Here is a 19,345-nt window from a genome sequence, read left to right on the forward strand (position 1 = left end):
TTGCTTACACAGGGACTGTAAGACCAACTACCCGAACTGCTCCCACCACACCTTTACAGGTACCACAGTGTGGCAGACCCAAACACATTTTGACATACAACTATTCCAGGGGTTTCAAGCAGGAGAGGGCTTGGAACTCCGGAGTGACCTGACATTTCTCCCACCACCAGGACATTGGGTCAGCTGGCATCTGAACAGTTGCAGCCACTTACCTTCTGAAAGTCACACTGGGGATGTTTGCAGAGGATAGGTTCACAGGTGACAATATTGCTGTGGCAACGGCACTCTTGGCAGGAATCTGGCTTCCAAATGGTGTTATTCTGCAAATAAACAGAAGTTTTAAATGAGACCCATACAGCACAAGGCAAGTGCTATTTTACACAACAGCAAATAGCTCAGTATAGATAGACTGGAAGAGTAAAGTCTGCAACGGGCCACCTTTCCCTCCTCCCACATGCTCCTCAGGCACAACTTGGTGCCTTTTGTTCAGTGAGTTCAAACACAAAGTTGAAAGACAAGGCCATGCATGGCAAATCCTAGAATCCTAGACTGGTTTGGTTGGAAGAGACCTTAAAGCTCATTTAGTTCCACCCCCCTGCCATGGGCAGGGACATCTTCCACTAGACCAGGTTGCTCCAAGCCCCATCCAGCCTCGCTATGAACACTTCCAGGTATGGGGCACTCCAAAGACAAGACAAGCATTAGGACATAACCTCCAACAACTTCAGGTGTTCAGAGCATCTCTAGGAAACCTTATAATCCAGTTTGGACTGTCCAAACTTCAGCTATGCCTATGAGCACAGCCTGTGTGGAGGCAGCTGAGGTAGTTTTGAGGCTAACCTGCTCCTGGGCAGCTGTGGTACTACTCAGCACCCTATGAGCTGATAGAGTACACAGGTAAATCTTGACATGATTGAACCCAAATGAGCTGTTGAATGTAACACTGAAACTTTTGAGGAAGACAAAGTCCTAGTGTCAAAACCATGATACAAACTGTGCTTATTACATTAAGGCTATAAGATGGAAGCAAAGGTCTAAAGAGCCTTAGTCTGCAATTAAACCGATCTAGTAAAAAATGCTGAGCGCATGGCCAGGTATGAACAGGCTCTACCTGGTCACATTTATTCCAACACGTCATGAAGAGGACTCTGATCAAGCAGACAGTCCAACAGATTTGGGAATAGCTGTCGCCACAACTTCATCAGTGTACCCAGCTGGAACACCCACAGCTAATTGACTAAAGAGTTTTCACCACCCCAGCTTGACCCCTTTCCATTCCTTCCATGCTGAGGTCATGATCCCACGCACCCACCATGCACTCATAAGGCAGCTCAGATCCTGATGCTTGCCAGACTTCTCCTTCTTTCCCACCAGTTTCTCCAAGGGCTGAACAGCCACTTGGGACTCATCACTTTTGGTAGGATGCTTGGAAAACAAAGCCTTCTTTCTCTTTACTCCTGAACACTGACTTCCAGTCATCCTGATACTAAAACAGCATCAGCAGCATCCCAGAGAAGCAGCCAAGTCTGCCTGTCACCCCCCTTCCTACAAAAATGTTTTGCCTGCACTGAGTTCTTCCACACTGTCACTTCACCCATACCAAGCATCCTTTCTCTGGCAGTTTAAAAAAGCAACCAGTAACTATGTACTGAGGTATTCTGAATTATGCAATTGCCATGTTCATGTTTGATTAGCTGTTTTTAAAAGCCCCCCATTAAATCCACCAAAAGAAAATGGGACAAGGAAGATCAGTTTCTTGTCTGAAAAACTCCTTCCCATTAGACAACCCCTGTGCATACAGCAGGCTAAATTTATGCCACACAGGAAATTTTCCTGTGCAGTACAGACAGCTGCTATCCAAGCCATTAAGCCTCATTTTTAATGGATTTGAACAGAGACCAGACTTTGCTACTCATTTACATGATGCAGTGATTTACTCCATTAAGTCAATTTACTCAGAGTGTAAAGTACGACTTAGGCAAATTAAGATATGAGAAGATGATTCACAGTTGACTACTAGAAACATATTTAGGGCTAACTACTAAAACTGTTAAGCATAATGATAAAGCACTGAAATGTGCCTTAAAAGCCCATTAGACTGCTTAATGAGAGAAAAAATATCTTGAAAAATCTGGCCATTTGCTCAGGAACTAATGCAGAAGTTGCTGTTGGGTGCTGTGGTCTTGTGAGAAGTTCATGTGACCTGCAAGCCAGCCAAGAAGTTTTACAAGCCAGCGTGTGCAAGGTGTGGGGAGAGATGATCTTACAAGGCTTCACCTCACCTGCATAACTGAAAGAGGGCACAGGTAGGGGCTCTCTCTTCATCCACCCATCCTGCATGCAGGACTGACTGTAATGGAGAAAAGGCCGGTTGCCTCCCCTGCGAAAAAGGGCTCTTTGTCAAAATCAAACAGCTTACCCTACAATGACAGATCAAGATTGCAAACCTGCAAGGAGTGAGATGACCAAAAATGCTGCAGACAATTCCTTGTGCCTCTTTGCTGCTTTAGAGAAACATTTCATTCTACCAAACTGTGCTCTTCTCTTGTGGCAGAGTTCACTCAAAAGGAACAAACACTCTGGCAACACCAGAAATTCAGGAAGATTCTCTGTTAGTGTAATGATGATGGCAACACTAACCCCAGTAACAGTATGAGATGGCAATAAGAGTACAGGTAAGATATCAACAAGACCAAGAGAGATGGTAATTTCTGCTCTGGTAATACAGCTAGTTCTCCTGTCACACATTCATGGCTGAGGCTCTAGAAAGGAGATCCTGACTTCATCTGATTTACAGTACAATTTACAGACCGATTTACAGTACAGTTACAGAATAAATTCAGGTTAAGTTACATGTTTAATTAAGGAGTTAACGCATTCTGCCATCTTTAACAGAGCTTTATCATACTCAGACTCACCCCAAAACTCTTAAAACCATGATAATACCCAGGCCTCCAAAAATCTTTCCACTATAAAGAATCATAGAATCATAAGGACCTCAAGATCATCTAGTTCCAACCCCCCTGCCATGGGCAGGGACACCTCACACTAAACCATATCACTCAAGGCTTCATCCAACCTGGTCTTGAACACCGCCAGGGTGTTAAATCTGTTTGATGGAACCATTTTATGTATCTATTGATATATTTGATATATCTATTTGATACATCCTTTGCTTGTTTGTTTCTAGTTGGAAGAAAACCTCAAAGCAGTGTCTGGCAAAGGAGAGAATCAGTGTGAGAACAATGTCAGTAGTAAAAAGCAGCCTGGATTTTAAAACTGGTATCTCACTGCAGGGTGAGGCTGCTGTCCAGAAGACAGCCATCAGGTAACCCTGAGCACAGGGAGCAGATGGAGATCCTCATCACTTGGTTCTCCTAAACCTTCACCTATGGCCTCTCTTCTTCATTAAAATAAAAACTACTTCCATGATGAAATAATGGCCAAACGATTCGTATGGCAAGAGGTCAGCACAGAGCCACCCTTACTCACATTTTGCGACTTAAATGCTCAAGTTTCTGATAAGAAAACCTCTTTGCTCTTCTCCCTCATTTTCTATTACAGCCTAAGCTCAAACCAGCTTTTTCTAAATCCACGTGATAATAATCTACTTGGAACATCTGCATGCATCAGTGATTTCCATTTGCCAGGTATCAGATCAAAACTGACACATCCCCACAGAGGTTTTAAGAATTCATAATCCAGTTAATAGCCAGAAAACTGCTACCTGATTTTGGGGGTATGAGAGTCCTTCACACAGCTCACAGGTCTCGGTGTTCAGCTCTTTTGACAGTTCAACTTTAAGGTTAACATTCCTGACTATGGAGCAACAGACCTAAACTCAGACTGGAAAAATCTGCTGATAATTAAGTTTACTGATTTCTCTACAGGAAAGTGGAGGGTTTATTCTTTGTAATGCTACCAAATTGAGCAAAATGCAACACTCTGGCTATGAGCCACTGAAAGTGCAAGGCTATTTAACTCCTTTGAAATGGGAGGGAAAAGCAGCCCCTGTACTTCATACACATGATGGAAATCCATGAAAGAAAGTGGAATTTATTGCAATAATTACTAGTGGTAGTATCCCTGGACATTAGTGCCTTTAGTATCACATCTCAAACCCATTTTAACACATCCCCTGTTTACATGGAAGTGCATAGCTGACAGCTGCTAATACAGGAAAGCATAGAAAGATTTACTGGTACATATTTAGAGCTCTTGGGACCTGGAGAACACAGACTATTGGTATTTTAATTATTCTTTTTGGTTTTTTTTCCATTTCAAATGTGACTATAACTAAGGCAACCAAACACTTACGAGGACACTTTGAAGCTCCCAGGTATTAATATTCAAAACATATAAGAAGACTTCTTGGTATACACTTAGAGAACTGCTGTAACATCTTCCCCAAGGCACTGTATCTCAGTGGACAAATTATCTGCTACAATTTAAGCACTGAATTCCTATCCTGCTAAGGGTGTACTTTTATCAATGACAATTTAAGAAGCTTTTTCCTTACAAGTACTAATATAATTAACAGTATAAATAATGAAATGCTGTGCACAGAGCACTTGGAAGAAGGAAAGCACTCCTTAGGCACCAAGTAGTGCCCTTATGATTTATTAATTCTTTGGATTTCCATACATCAAAAGAAGAAATTATTCCTAATTCAACTGCATTTTAAAATGCCATGCTGCAAGGAGAGATATCTAGTACTTGGTTGGTTTGCAGTACAGGAGCCAAGAAAGCAAGATATGCTCACAAACCTTTAGAGCTTGCAGGCACCCAGACACAAGGTGAAATAAAATAAAACCCAAGACACAGGAGCACAGTGCAAGAGGTTGGAGAATACTGATGAGGACTTAGGAAAACGCAGGCGAGAGAGCAGAACTGCATGTTAAGAAAAGGGTGAGAAAGATACAAGAAGGCAAACAGCACTGAAAGCATAGGAGGACTGAAGCAAACAGTACACTAAAGAGCAGCTGTGAGCACTCATGGATTGCTGTTGTCACACTGTCACATTACACAGGACACAGAAGACCTTAATCTCTTTGACCATGACTTTTTCGACTGGTTATCATAACTTCATATGGCTGCACCTGTTCCTCCTATACCTCAGCAAAATACCCCACCCAACAAATCAAAAATAATCAGTCTGCTATTAATACTTAAAAAGCCTCCGTAATTCAATCTGATGCTACTTGGGGTATCATTGCACTAGGTAACAATCCATGTTCTATTCTGGCAGTGACTGCAGAAATAGGCAGCACACAACAGCTGGCTTGTGTCCTTCCTCCAGCCCCTTTTCCATTTCTTACAGCTTCGTGAAAACATTCAGTCAATCCATAAAGTGTCACCGGATGTTGGATTATCCCCTGCAACACACCAGACGTATAAAGCCAGTCATCTGCTTGGTGGTATTGCTGCAATTACTATGGAGGATGAGAAGAGCAGCCTACAGCCACAGCCTGAATGTTAGCCAGGAATCAAGCTTGATATTTTTACCATCATGCTAAAACCAAGGTGGTTGTTATTGCTTAGCATGTACCTTACTAATTACTTTGACTGCTTTTATAAGAAACCAGTAGCGCCCAACCCGAGCACTCCCTGATACTTGTGCTGGGTTGGATTCACTTCCCAAGTCATCCTCAACCAGAGGCAGGTATTGGATGTCTCAGAGGAGGAACACCAGTCTGCTTTGTTGAGACTGTAGACAGAGCCCTGAGCAATTACACTTTGGGTAACAATCACCAGCATCACCCACCAGCAGCCAAATGAGGAGACTTGGCAGCTCAGTAACAGCATTTATCATTTCCACTCCAATTAGTTGACTATACCAGGCAATTGGCAGGATAAACCCAATGTAAGGGAAGCTGAGAGAGCTGTGGTCCATGGGGATATCCATTAATGAAGCGATGAAGGGATGAGAGTCATTCAGAGACACATAAAGAATTCCGAGTGTCCATTTGGGTTTAGATTTTATGTTTTATCTTTTGCAGTAGGGAGCTGTTGCTGCTGCTGAATATGTTTTCAAATCTGATATATGCTCACATACAACAAAACCCCCCTTGAAAATGGTCTTTTAATGGCCTACTCCAGCATGCCCACAAGCAGAACGGCTATCTCTGAAACCAAATGGAAATTCAGCTCATCTCAGTGGAAACACTTCTAGCCCTGCACTCCTAGGAGTTAACGGCGCAGTTAAGGCAGCGTATACAGCTTGATGAACAGCACATAACAGAAATACACTGTTTCAGGAATTCAGAATTATTTTTCCCTTCTCCCAGCTATGGAATTTAAAAGTTAGACAAACTAAACCAATGTACTATTTTCACAGTTCATTTGTCTGATGCTTTTCTACATTTTCTAACTGTTGAGTCTTTCACCAGTTGTACCAGCCTTGTAAAAAACTAGAGCCTACAAATAAAACTTCCCACTAGCCCTAAGCTATTTTAGGGATGGGAAGACTATGATATTCTAAGATATTCGTAAATGACTCAGGTGCTGTTGTAAACTCTATCCTACCTTTCATACAGACACAAAAACAATGCTGGGAAAGGGCTCAAATGAATCAAATGTGCAGAGCAAAGAAGGTGGAGGAATTACAAGAGTGGTTTAAAACTGCACACACAAGCAATTCTCCTTAGCATCCAGGAAAAACATTCAGGGTCCTCCTGCTGGGTGTTTTCTCCTTTACTCAAATAGTTCCTAAACTACCAAGTGGCAAATTCTAAACATCCTCCCCCAGAATGACTTCTGAATGGATATCAAACCCAGAGTGTCTGATTGAACAGCTGTTGAAAAGAAGGGAGGTAAGGGATTAATTTAATCTAAGCTTGATCACAGCTTTAATTATCACATTTCTTACAATATAATGGCTATCTCTGGAGCAGCAGGAGACAATCTCCATGGTGCAATGCTTGGTGCACGTGCAAAATGCACAGGTGTAGCTGAGGTAAAGCACAGCTCTACCTGCCCAAGACCACCAGGGGTTCTGTTCCACCTCCTGAAAATGCTGCTGCTTGTTTAAGAACTGAACCTGTGGAAGCTGCCACGGCTTCAGCAGCCAACATCAACTAGTGAAGGCTGTAGAAATGCAGGCAGCTGCTGTCAGTTGGTGTGCACAGAACCACAGTCTGAGAAACTATAAAATCAGACTTGAAATTGGCCGTTAAACTGACTTAATCCTGTGCATACATTAGAAGGGATTCCTTGCAGAACATAGCCTGGCTATCCCCTCTAGGAAACACTGCTGGCCTTTTGAGCTTGTATTTTTATGTTTTCTAAAGGAAAAGGGAATATCCTCTGTTGTCCCAACACAGATATGTCAAATGATGAAGTAATATCACCAGCAGGATGCGTGATTTTAAATTCATCCTGTTGTGCTGCTGAAATGCCGGCTATGTTAGGCCAAATGCTTCAGTGTTAACTATGTCTAGTCAGGGCAGAATAAACAAGACAGGCTAAGCCTTTTATCCTATTTCTAACAAAAAATCATCAGGCCATGAAAATCACTGCAGCTCAGGCAGCTGATTCAGCAGAGAAAGGAAATATCCTTCAGTCAAAGTCATTTGCAGTAGGCCCTGGCAGTAGTGTGTCAGGTGAAACATTACATTATTTCTACTTCTTCAAGGAAACAATACGCGCCAGAGCAATTCTTCAAGCCCCTTTAGCAAATACACAGGTATCTCCAATTCCAAGCTGGATATTTAGGAGGCATCCTTTCAAAGTGTAAAGCAAAGAATTATGCACCTTGAATCCTACTATTGTTACTGTGGATCCAAGCAGAGTAATCTCCCATACAGCTCCCAGGAAATACAACCCTTTACGTCCCTATCTTCAATCTCAGCTCCCTATGCAGCAGCTTAATAAACTGGTTCTCTCTTTCCTTCAACAAGGGAAAGGGATCCCTGCAAAGTCATTAATCTTTATGAACAAAGACTTCATTACTGAACAAAAAATGATTAGGAGAGGGCTGTAGAAAAAAGGGATTTTGCAGGCTGGCTTCATGTGCTCTGGTATTGTCCCAAGAGCCTCTGGTTCACTGGTAGCTATCAAGATTGAACAAAGTGGTGATTTTATGACCAAGCAAATTGAAATTAATGGCAGAAAATGGTATGTAACAGCTTAGTATTTCACTCTAATATACAGGTTCCGTGTTGCCTTCTGTTACAAATGATTAAATTAATTGACTTTGGCACACAGAAACTGCAGTCTCAAAAACAAAATTAGGCTTAAAATATCCTGAAAAGGGCAAAGATGATATATGTATTTGTGTGCTTCTTTTAAGGAAAGAGGTCTCTGAGATCTTTTTTGATAGATGAGATGTAATAATAGATGCTGTTTTTAAAAATGCTTTGTACCATCCATCTCCTCCCTTATTTCCTCTCTGTTTTATAATAAACTTTCTGCATTTCTCCTCCTCATGTGTTAATCAGGCAATACCAAGAGGCTTTTCTTCCTGTCTGCCCCACAGAGGGAGGAATTATCCTTGAGGAAGCTTTGTTGAACCAGAATGCAGTAACTAGATTCACAGTAGTAACAGATAACATGCATAAAGAATACAGACATCAATCTATTAAATAGTTCCTTTCATAAGTAATTAGAAGGAAAAATGAAGTGGTGCTGGAAGGAAATACTGAGGTGGATGGGGCTACTCCCTTTGTGACTGGCTGCTATCACTCCTGTAAAACAGCAACTCCATCAGCAGTACATACTTGCTTACTACTGTTTGATTTAGGGATTACATCTGTCCAATTATTATCTGCATTATCAGCACACTTGCCTATCTGAACAGTGTGCAAAATAACTTCACATTCAACCATTTCACCTTGAAATATGTCAGCACTGGCTTTCCTTCCTGTCTGACTTAAAACCAACAACAGCCTGAGTAGTGACAAATATTTTCAAAATATAAAGCCTCCCACTGTAATTCCAGATTGTAACTCCCATCAAGATGACTGCGGGACAAGAAGGGAAAACATGAATAAAGACTTTCATGTTCTCGTGCCTCCATGTACACTGCAGTGAAAGCAATCTTCTCTACTACATTTATTACCTAAATAAAAATTTACATGGGCCCATGACTGTAGTTCAGACTGTTTCCAAGACACACAAAAGGATGGTGACTGTTGGGACAGATCAAGAATGACAGCATGGGAGGAAGGAGAAGCTGTGTGGCACATTAAGCAAAGCGGCCCTTATGTTCACCAGGTCACAAGTGCTCTAAAAATGACCATTTTTTTACAGTGACAACAAAGCGTAGCCCACACCAAACAAGCTGAGCAGAAATACAGCAAATTATTTCTCACTCTACAAAAGAAGGAATTCCCTGGTATAAGGTCACCCTGTCTACTTTGTGGTCTTCCTCGCCTCCACACACATCTCCATTAACAGAAGTTTTTGCTACTGAACTGAAAGTCATTTCCCTGCTCAGGGAAAGGTTTAATGCATCGTCTTATTTTTTCTAGATTCTTTCCCTCCTCTTCATTAGTTATTCAGTTTTTATGATCTTTTCTTTCTTTATTGCACTACACTATTACATAACAAGGGCACAGCCTTGCACACACAGCTAGCTGGAGCTGAAGAAAAGGATAAACACCACCTGGTACAGTGTCTTTCTTTGTAACATCCCAAGTAATGAGCAAGATGACACTTGCCCTGAGAAAAACCACTGCCAAGCATCCACAAGTCAATTCTATAACAGTTTGGGTTGGAATGGGCCTTAAACGTCATCCAGTTCCAACCCCCTGCCACAGGCAGGGACACCTTGCACTAGATCAGGTTGCTCCAAGCCCCGGCAACCTGGCCTTGAACACTGCCAGGGATGGGGCAGCCACAGCTTCTCTGGGCAACCCGTGCCAGCATCTCAACACCCTCGTGAGGAAGAACTTATTCCAAAGATCTCATCTAGATCTTCTTTCAGCTTAAAGACTTTAATTCAAAAATCTTTTTTTTTAGCTAGTACTAACCAAAAGCAAAATACCTTGTTTTGTTGGAGGGCATATTCAGCAGCAGAGCACACAACAGAATTGCCACAGCAATCACTACAACAGCATTACTATAACATCATACCACTGAGGGCCTCATCTACACAGTTTGTGAACACTTCCAGGGATGGCGATTCTACCACTTCCAGTATCTGATCATCCTCTCTGTGAAGAAATTGTTGCTAATATCCAATCTAAACCTCCCCTGGTGCAGCTTAAGGCCATTTGCTCTTGTCCAGTCGCCTATCACTTGTGAGAAGAGACCGACTCCCACCTCACTACAACCTCCTTTCAGGTAGTTGTAGAGTGATAAGGTCCCCCCTGAGCGTTCTCTTCTCCAAACTAAACCATGCAGTTCCTCAGCTGTTCCTCATCACACTTGTGTTCCAGACCCTTCACCAGCTCTGCTGCTCTTGTCTGGACCCGCTTCAGCACCTCAGTGTCTCTCTCGTACTGAGAGGCCCAGAACTGAACACAGGATTTGAGGTGCAGCCTCACCAGTGCCCAGTACACAGGGATGGTCACTGCCCTGGCCCTGCTGCTCACACTATTGCTGATACAGGCCAGGATCCCATTGACCTTCTTGGCTGCCTGGGCACAAGCTGGCTCATGTAATGCCATGAGCTACTCTTCCAATATAATGCCAGGGAGATGGCAGGAGTTGCTCTGAAAATAATTATCCATACTATGTAGATCTCTCCACTTTGCTCCCTTTATGACAAAAAAACAAACCCCAGTTTTACAAACTTTGACTGTCTAGAATAGATGCAAGCTAAGGGACAAAGATTACCATAACCACAATAGCTCATGCACATGAATTTTTCTCTCTCACCCTCTCCTCCATACTTAACATCTTGCTCAGAATAAATCTGTAGTAAAAGCTTGGGAACAATTTATATGGCAAGCCTGTAACGGTGACTGGAGCTGTAAGAGTAAGAAAGAGCATGTGCACAAGCACTTATTTAGAGTCCTGAAAACAGACCGGGTGGTCCTTAAATCTCTCTGATGTTCATCGTTTAAAAAAGGGACAGTTTTATATCAAAGCACTTTATTCTTTCACTGTAGTGCTGTCTGAATCTACAGAAGCTGCTCTATGGAAATATTTAGCAGAGGCAAAACATATGCATCCCCTAAATTCTGGTTTAAGAAGAAAAAGCATCTTCCCTCCATCCTCAGGCATGCAAAAATGGGCTGAATATTACTGAAAATAACATCTAAGAATTTGCTTTTGTTAACCATTTTATTTCTGCTTCCTTAATAAACTTAAATGAAGGCCTGCTAATGTGTTTTTCAACGTACAGCTCTTAGGGACATAAAGCCTCAGGCATAAATGTCCACAAGTATTCAGAGACAAGAGAGTAACAGAGCTTTCATCACATCACTCTCAGTGCTGCCACGGATATTTGCCAGTCTGAAGATTGCTCACTGACATGATGTGAGCTCATTCTTGTCGTGCTGCTTCACGCTTGGCTAGAAATAATTGCTGCCTCATTACAAATTTAATAATGACACTGTGATATGCTGTAACTCTTCTTTGCAATTTTCTTCTTTTTTTCCTTCTTAAGGAAGGTATGAAATACATTAACTTTTACAGAGCCCAGGTAGTTTTAATTTATTTTTTTTCCTCCATTTTTCCAGATTTTGCTCAGGTAGTTTTGATGCAGCTTAAGAAACACCTCCACAATGCTTTTAACTCCAGGTTCCTGCAGGAACCTGACAAGGTTTTTAGTTTTCCTTCATCTGCATTTACTTTGAGAAAGTCTGGGAAGAGTCCCTTGCTTGACAAGCTGCCTATACCCTGAATGATTCATAGCTTCCCTGAAGAGCAAAGGTATTTAGGAGAAGTGACACAAACAACGTTCTCTGGGGATGCTTCACAGCCATCCTTTCCAAGTACATGGATGGATAACACCATTTGAAGAGTCATGACAAAACTGGACCTAACTGCTTGCTGCATGGATGACTGCCCCAGCATTTTGTTCACCTTGCCATTACTCAGGTACTCAGAGTAAAAATCAGAAGTATCACCCTAATTCACATGAAAAACAAGTATTTGCATTTTTTGGTTTCTATCTTTCGAGTTTAGGCCAGTTTCTTCCTGACCCAAGTTTCTGCTAACTCCAGTTAGTGCAGAGCAGACAAGCAGTAACACTTCAACATCATCTATGCCTGAATCCAAGCAACTGTCAGGAGGCAAAAACTACTGTCCTCTCCAAACACACCAAATGGCTTAGTGGGGTGATGGGTGCAATGTGGTCTAGCAAACAGCGAGTTCTTAAGAAGGCCTAGTCATGTAATGTCATCAGCTGCAAACAGAATTTAGAGTACAGAACCAAACCAGAGGTCAGCCTAGACAATGAGGAGGTCAGCTCTGAGACAGTAGAGAGCATCTGATGGTCCAAAGCTAAGTACAAGCAACCCTGCAGCAAGAAGATACCTGTCTACCACAAAGGCCCACCTGGGTGCCTACTAGCCCAAGCTGGCATTAGACCCACAGGTATGAGTTTTCATAGCCCTTAAACAGTTTGATCAGCACCAGCTCACGAGCTACATAAAATATCTGATCCCTTTCTGGAATCCCAGCACATGGGGATCATCAAAGCAACAACAGTGATACCTGGGGGGTGAATGCAGCACTGTTGCTCTGTAATCTGAGTGCACACTGTTTTCTGGAGGTTCTTAAGCAGTTTCTGAAGAAAGCTTACCTTGAAAAACACTCTGGGTTTACTTCTTGTCCTGGCCAGTCTGAGCTACAATGGAAGGGAGGATAGGCTCCCCAGTCACCCAGCTGTAAGTCTTACAAGATTCCCCACCTCCATATTGCCCAATTCGTACTGTGCCATGAATGTGATCAGCAGCCTGGAGACTTCCTAGAGCTATAGGAATTCCACAAAATGTATGAATGTGACCTACCTGACCGCATGGATGAACTCAGTTATAAGGAAGAAGACTTCCAAAGGAAAAGTAGGTTAATCCTTGGCTGCACAAGACCTGTATCTCAGAACACTGCTGTGAAGCACAAAGAATTCCCAGAACTAAAAGACCTGACAAGTATTTTCAGCCTTTTTAAAGTGCAACCACCTCTTTTAAAGGCCTCAGTGATGAGTGTTTCCATCTTGATGCTTCTAAGACTTTCACATGTCTGTCTACATGTGACTTCCCACACTTTTCAAATCAGCAGCATGTACATAAAGCACAACCTGACAATAAAAAAGGGTAGGGGATTCAGACAAATATTTTATTACATTTTTTATTCTTCTTCTTCCCCCTTTTTATCCCCAACAAAAAACTAACACTGAACTGGGAGATGCAAGACTACTGAATTAATTTTCTTTTCTGTAAGATATTTACCTGTCACCACCTGATAATCTGGAAGGGGAGATATAAAACCTTAACACAAATAAATGTTGATTTGAATACTGCAGATCCACATGCCTGTTAGACTGGAGGATGTTAAAATAAAATACACTCCAAGTTTCACTGGGGTGCCCTGTAAAGACAGTGTAACAAATTACAGTTGAGAATGCAAGGAATTTAAGGTGTAAAGAAACTTGTAATCAACCATCTCTACTATCATAAGATACCTGGAAGCATCTGCCATATACTGTAATTAAGATAGGTGACACACTGCAGAGACAGTGCAGGACATGTATAAATGCAGCACTGTGAAAGGAATAGATGATACAACTTCAGGGGGAAATCCTCACTTTATTAATGATGCCAGGATTAGCTCAAGAGAAATAACTCTATTTTACTGCCAACACCAGAGACAAGCAAGAAGGCAAAATATCCTCTCCAGCACTGTTCTTTCACTCCTCTGCCTTGGCACTTTCACAAGGTCTGTGCACAACAGCATGATGGATTTTTCCAAACACCTGCATTCATCATTTGATTTGACATCCATGGGCCACGTCCTTAAAATCACAGACTGGTTTGGGTTGGAAGGGACCTTAAAGCTCATCCACTTCCAACCCCTGCCACAGGCAGTGACATCTTCCACTGGACCATGTCACTCAAAGCCCCATCCAGCCTTGGCCTCTTCTCTGCAACTTTAGATAGTTTTATCTTAAAAAGAAAAAAGGAAAGTAATGTGTGTTTCTGGAGTGAAGCTCACAGCCAGGCTCACTCCTTTGCCACCTGCAGGGAAACAGCCACAAATCCTTGGTTCCTTAGTGCCCAGATGCTGCACAGCTCTTGGGCCGCATCAACACAAGTCAGATGGTTCCCATCTTACTTCAGCTGCAGAGCCACTCCACAGTTAGAGAGAGCTCTGGTGTTATCAGATGTCCTCACAAACCATGAGCTGTTCCCATCTCTGAGTCATATTCTCCAGATGGCCATTTTTCATCTGAGCCTAAGAAACTTTGCTTCTCGTAAGATGCCCAGAGTAAATGAAGAAACAATGGGAAGTACATCCCAAATCACACCTTTGAACTTGTGCCTAATGCTTCCTACTCAGCACCATGAGAAACGTGGTTTAAGCCTCTTGAAAGAAACCATCATAATGAATAGCCATGGTGAGCAGCCTGTTTTTCAGTGGTTTGGGAACACAAAGTATTTCAGTGCTCTCTTCTATACTGCAGTAAATAATTGCACTTTAAATCCACCCGACAAGTTTTTAAGCCTTGCTATTAATCTTACTTTCACGTTCTGGGACCTGAAGTATGGGTTTATGGCTTTATTCTGCAAGCTGAGAAAGCCTGAAAGAAGCTGTCATAAGCGTAACCCTCATTACCATGCAAGAGCATAAGCAAGAACATTTTTGTGGAGGGCAGCCATCATTCCTTTGCCAAAGGGTTCAGGTAGTCTTCTCTGTCTAGCCAGTAACCAATAAAGATCACCATGTAATACCCCAGAGTTGGATTGACATTGTTTCTGTGCCTCAGTACAGGTTTAGATTCAGGTATGATGACCCAGCATGGTTTGGCATTGGTGGTAAAAGGCTGTAACATGCACACCCAGCAGTGTTGCCTCGTTTTATGATTGCCTGTAGGCATGCAAGCATCCTTGCACAAGCACTGAAAGATTCAACAGAGGTAGTGCAGTAACAGACATATTAAAACAACAGCTAGACCAAGTGAGAAATACATCTGTGAAGCCTGAATGTAGCCATATAGCATCCTCCTCTTGAAAACATGCACCGGGCAGTGTCAGACTGAGAACAGACTCCTAAACCACTGGAGGCTACTGAAAGCAAAATCTAACAAACCTCTCAACACAGCAAACTAAAAATTCCTCAGCTTCTCCCCACCTTCAAAGAAGTGCCAAATGTTTTTGAAGCCTACAAAGAGTGGTGTGGTGCTGAGGAAGGATGCCTGCACACAACACCACCGCTTTCAGCCAATGAAGAAGCTTGATGAAAGCCTTGAGGAAGGTAGGACTCTCCCTGCAAGAGCAGATTGCTCAAGGGAGATCCTAAATTCCCTGTCTCATACCAAGCCCAACCGGACTGAGACATTAAGACAGGCAAGACACATTGTGCTTGGAAACAGGGATCTATTAAGGGATAAAAATTGCTTCTTATCCCATTATTAATCTGCAGTTTTTCCATTCCCTGGAGAGGAACAGAGAGATAAAGAATTCTGAAGCCTAGCTCAGAGCACACTTGTCTTGAAAGAAAGCCAACACACAGTTTTTTACTACTCTTACCTGTATGATTACCCTGGGTACCACTCCCATGTCTGCAGAGACAGTATACCAAGATTAAAGTGCCCATGAGCTACATGCACAAGTCGTATCACGTCCACCCCACCCCTCCCCACCCCACAATTTGTACTGTGAAAATAGAGTTTTATAGAATAAGAGAGTCTCCTCTCTATGAAGATTAGCTACCCCAGCATAACTTCTGTAGCAGAGTCATCCAGCAGCTGCATTTACATATTGGGTCTGCAAACATAATGAAAACATGTCAGGGGTTTCATTCATGTTGCTATGCTAAAGCGAACACACCTGACTCCATGAGCAAGAAGAAAGAAAACCTGGGGCAGGACAGCAGACAGGCCCCCAGGCTCCTTGCTGGCTCTTCAAGCCATGGCCAGGGGACTGGCACTTCCAATCATCTCCTCCAGCTATGTCACCTCCTAGGAATCATCAACACATATTTCCTACCGCATGGTCAGGGATAAGGAAAGATCACTCAGACTATCCACAAATGAGAGCCTGTTAGGAATGTTAATCCAGCCTTACACTGTGACCCCAACAAGCCCCGCTATGTGCACTCAAGTTGCTGACCAAAAATTCAGATGCCTAAGCAAGGTGCTGGTTTGGAAGAAGGCAAAGTATCTTCAGGAAAAATCAATAATGTCAGAAGGCATTTCAAATGTTTTAGATTTTCCCCATCTTCCTATGAAGGCCTTCCTTCTTCTCACTTCTCTTTTTCTCCTTGCCACTTTTAGCATTTCTTGTTGCCGTCAATTATATTCTCAATATTCAGGCCATTTTACTTCATGGACCCTTTCCCACTTGCTCCTGCATTTGTTTTGTTGGTCAGCTCTGCTACTTCCTGTAACTTTTCAAAACTTTACCAGCTGCGGAAAGTCACAGTGTGACAGAAGGAAAATAAAAAATTGGCCACCTTGGTGCCATCTCACTATTCAAATATCTTCAGCATTTTCACATTACTGAGTCTCTGAGTCTTTAAAGATTTAAAATTTTCACAGAATGTAAAAACACTCTGAAAGGAGATGAAATTTTAGCGCTGACTTGAAATTCCTCTGAGGAAAAACATATTGAAGAAATCCAGTGAACCATCTTGTCCACCCTAGAAGGAAATCTAAAGCTCAAACATGCTTATGGTAGAAAATATTATTACCTTTTCTCTCCAAAAGGTCTCCATGGACACTGTGCCCTAAATTTTAGCTGGCCACACATTCCATCCCAAGAGCTGAGATTTTGATTAAAGCAATGCCAATGTAATGTAAAACAACCTTAATATTTCTGAGGGATGGGTCTGGCAAGTCCCTTCCTTCCAGATGTCATTTAAATTTTATAGAGAGGCATAAAGAATGTGATTTATGCAAGATGGAGGTCCTAAGAGGAGCAGCCTGTCACACCCAATACTTGTACTTCGCCCATTGCTTCATTGTAACGGCAATTTTCACAAATTCAAAAGAAAGAGGCAGCAGGGAACCATACCTCTTAGGAAAGTGGCAGGAAAATAGAGCTTTCCACTTTTGTTTCAGCAAGCTTGTAATGAATAACGGTCATTCCTGTCTGGTGGCCTTCATAAAATGCGCTGGTAGTATCAGCTTTACTCCATACAAGTCTAAATCACTTCTGGAAATAAGTGCACCCTTAAATAACAATTTCAGCAGCATAGACAAAACCAAGTGAAATCTTAAGAGGTTGAAGTGATCTGTGATCCCCACAAAGCACTTCCATTAGAACAGACAGGAGCAGCAAAAACTAAGCTGTCTATGGAATGTTTGGCTGCAATATGCTCCCTGTTGACATTTGTTTAAACAGAACTATTAGGCATCTATGATTAACTAGTGTACCGTTAGACAGTTTGCTTGATCTCCAAAACCTCCAAACTTTTTCTGTAGGAGCCAAGTATATCTGCTGGCAATTCTAGGAGAACACCGGCTGCTCTGTACACCTAAGCAGGCATCAAAGTTCTAATAAGTGGGAGGTAATTTATAATAGTGAGCAAAACCACCTCCCTCCTAAGGGGATCACTGATATGCCAGCACAGAAAAAAAACCTTTGAGCAAAGCTGTAAAGAGGAACAAGAGAAGGTGCTCCACAATAAATCCTTTAAAAGGGACTGGGTAATGGCAGACAGCTGCCCCTCTGAAAGCCATTTTAGCATCTGTCAATGAGCAATCCACAAATAAAGGCATCAGTCCTCACTTCTTGAATACTAGTCCAACGAAGTCAGCAGAAATGCACTCTTTACTCCACTGCTAGATTTTCTTCCTCTCCCAGCAAACCCATTACCCGTGCTAGTGTTTATCAGGGCAAGCTCTCCTCCCGCTACTTCCAGCTAATGAATCAAAAACAAAAGCTGCACTTAAACCCCACATTTGACCCTGCATCAAAGCTGCACCTTGCCCTTCCTCGATTCTCCCCCAGATAAACAAAATAAAAGAAGTCCCTGTTTTATTTTCTACATCTCATTTCATCCTATGCTCCGGGCAAACCGAACTTCAGGCCTGCAAAGGATGTGGGCACTAGAAATGCCCCTGTGTAAACATTTGGCTTGTCTCAATTACTTGATCTTTGTGTGTTCAGCATTTTACAGACATATGAGCAAGTACAGGCTTCCTCTCTTCTTCTCTCATTCCCTCCTCATATCTGGTTAAGTTCAGGACAACTAATCCTTCAATTACAAGCAGAATTAAAGCACACTTGCAGGGAAAATGGCATTTGAAGTGTCTGTTTACATCTCCAGCAACTGAGGGAACCATTACCACCCACCCAACTGTCACAGGGCTTTGATTCATATGGTCAGGCCATTAGGATTTAATTCTTTAATGAGATATCTAAAAAGTCATTTACTTGCAGGAACTTGCAATTAAATGCATCACACCAGCCACAGCTGTATGAGTTGTAACACTTGTTTTCACATTTGTCTGTTCTGAAACAGGCATCCATAATTTCATCTGAGTAAGTGCTCAGCATTTTTTTTCTAAAGGAAGGCACAGATCAATTTGATTTGAGGCTGGTCAAACAAACCATGCGGCTGGAATTAATAGGACTCTTTGCAACACCATATCTTACTAACTGAAGACTGTGAACACTTACACCCAACCTCTCCCCAAACCAGCTTTCTATGCTGCCTGCAAAGTTTCCAAACCCACCTGGCTCCCCTTTCCTGACAAATGCCATGGTTACAGGTGAGGAGTTATCTAAAGCAAGACTCTGTAAAGGGGCTTGCTCTGCAGTCAGTGCTTTATTTCAACCTAAGCAGCAATAACCAGGAATCTGAGGCTCCTTTCCTTGACATTCCTGTGTGCTACCTCCCACCATGCAGGGCTGTGAAAAAATAAGGTAGAACCAACAGTAATTTCACCAAAGGAGCAAAACATATTCCAGTGGCTAACCAGACTCATCAAACCCTTCCAGTTATTCAGTCCCACAGGGCACACACAGTATGCTCCTCCTTCAAGTCTGCACTCCTAGCATTAGTGCTAGTGTCAAAACCTCATCAGAAACAACCCTCTTTTCATTGCTTTTCATGTAAAGGTTTCCCCTAATTAGAGACATTTTGAAGCTTCTCACAGTCAAAGGCAGGTAAGACAAATGCTAATTAAGACAACGTTTACCCAAAAGGCTAGAAAACCTAGTTCAGCCTTCTTGGAGCAAGAATCAAAAAAAGAGAGCTGACTCCCAAGTACCAAACTATCCTGACAAAA

At 42.3% G+C, this 19,345-nt stretch overlaps 1 protein-coding gene across 1 annotated transcript in view; it reads right to left on the reverse strand.

The window, feature by feature from the left end:
• FRAS1 (Fraser extracellular matrix complex subunit 1) overlaps nucleotides 1–19,345 on the reverse strand; it is a 159,682-nt gene that overhangs the window by 107,599 nt on the left and 32,738 nt on the right. Inside the window, exon 3 of the mRNA XM_034063309.1 lies at nucleotides 213–320. Coding sequence (XP_033919200.1) covers nucleotides 213–320 — 108 coding nt within the window. The remainder of the gene's footprint in view (nucleotides 1–212; nucleotides 321–19,345) is intronic.

Source organism: Melopsittacus undulatus, chromosome 5, assembly GCF_012275295.1.
Source record: "Melopsittacus undulatus isolate bMelUnd1 chromosome 5, bMelUnd1.mat.Z, whole genome shotgun sequence".
Taxonomy (NCBI): Eukaryota; Metazoa; Chordata; class Aves; order Psittaciformes; family Psittaculidae; genus Melopsittacus; species Melopsittacus undulatus.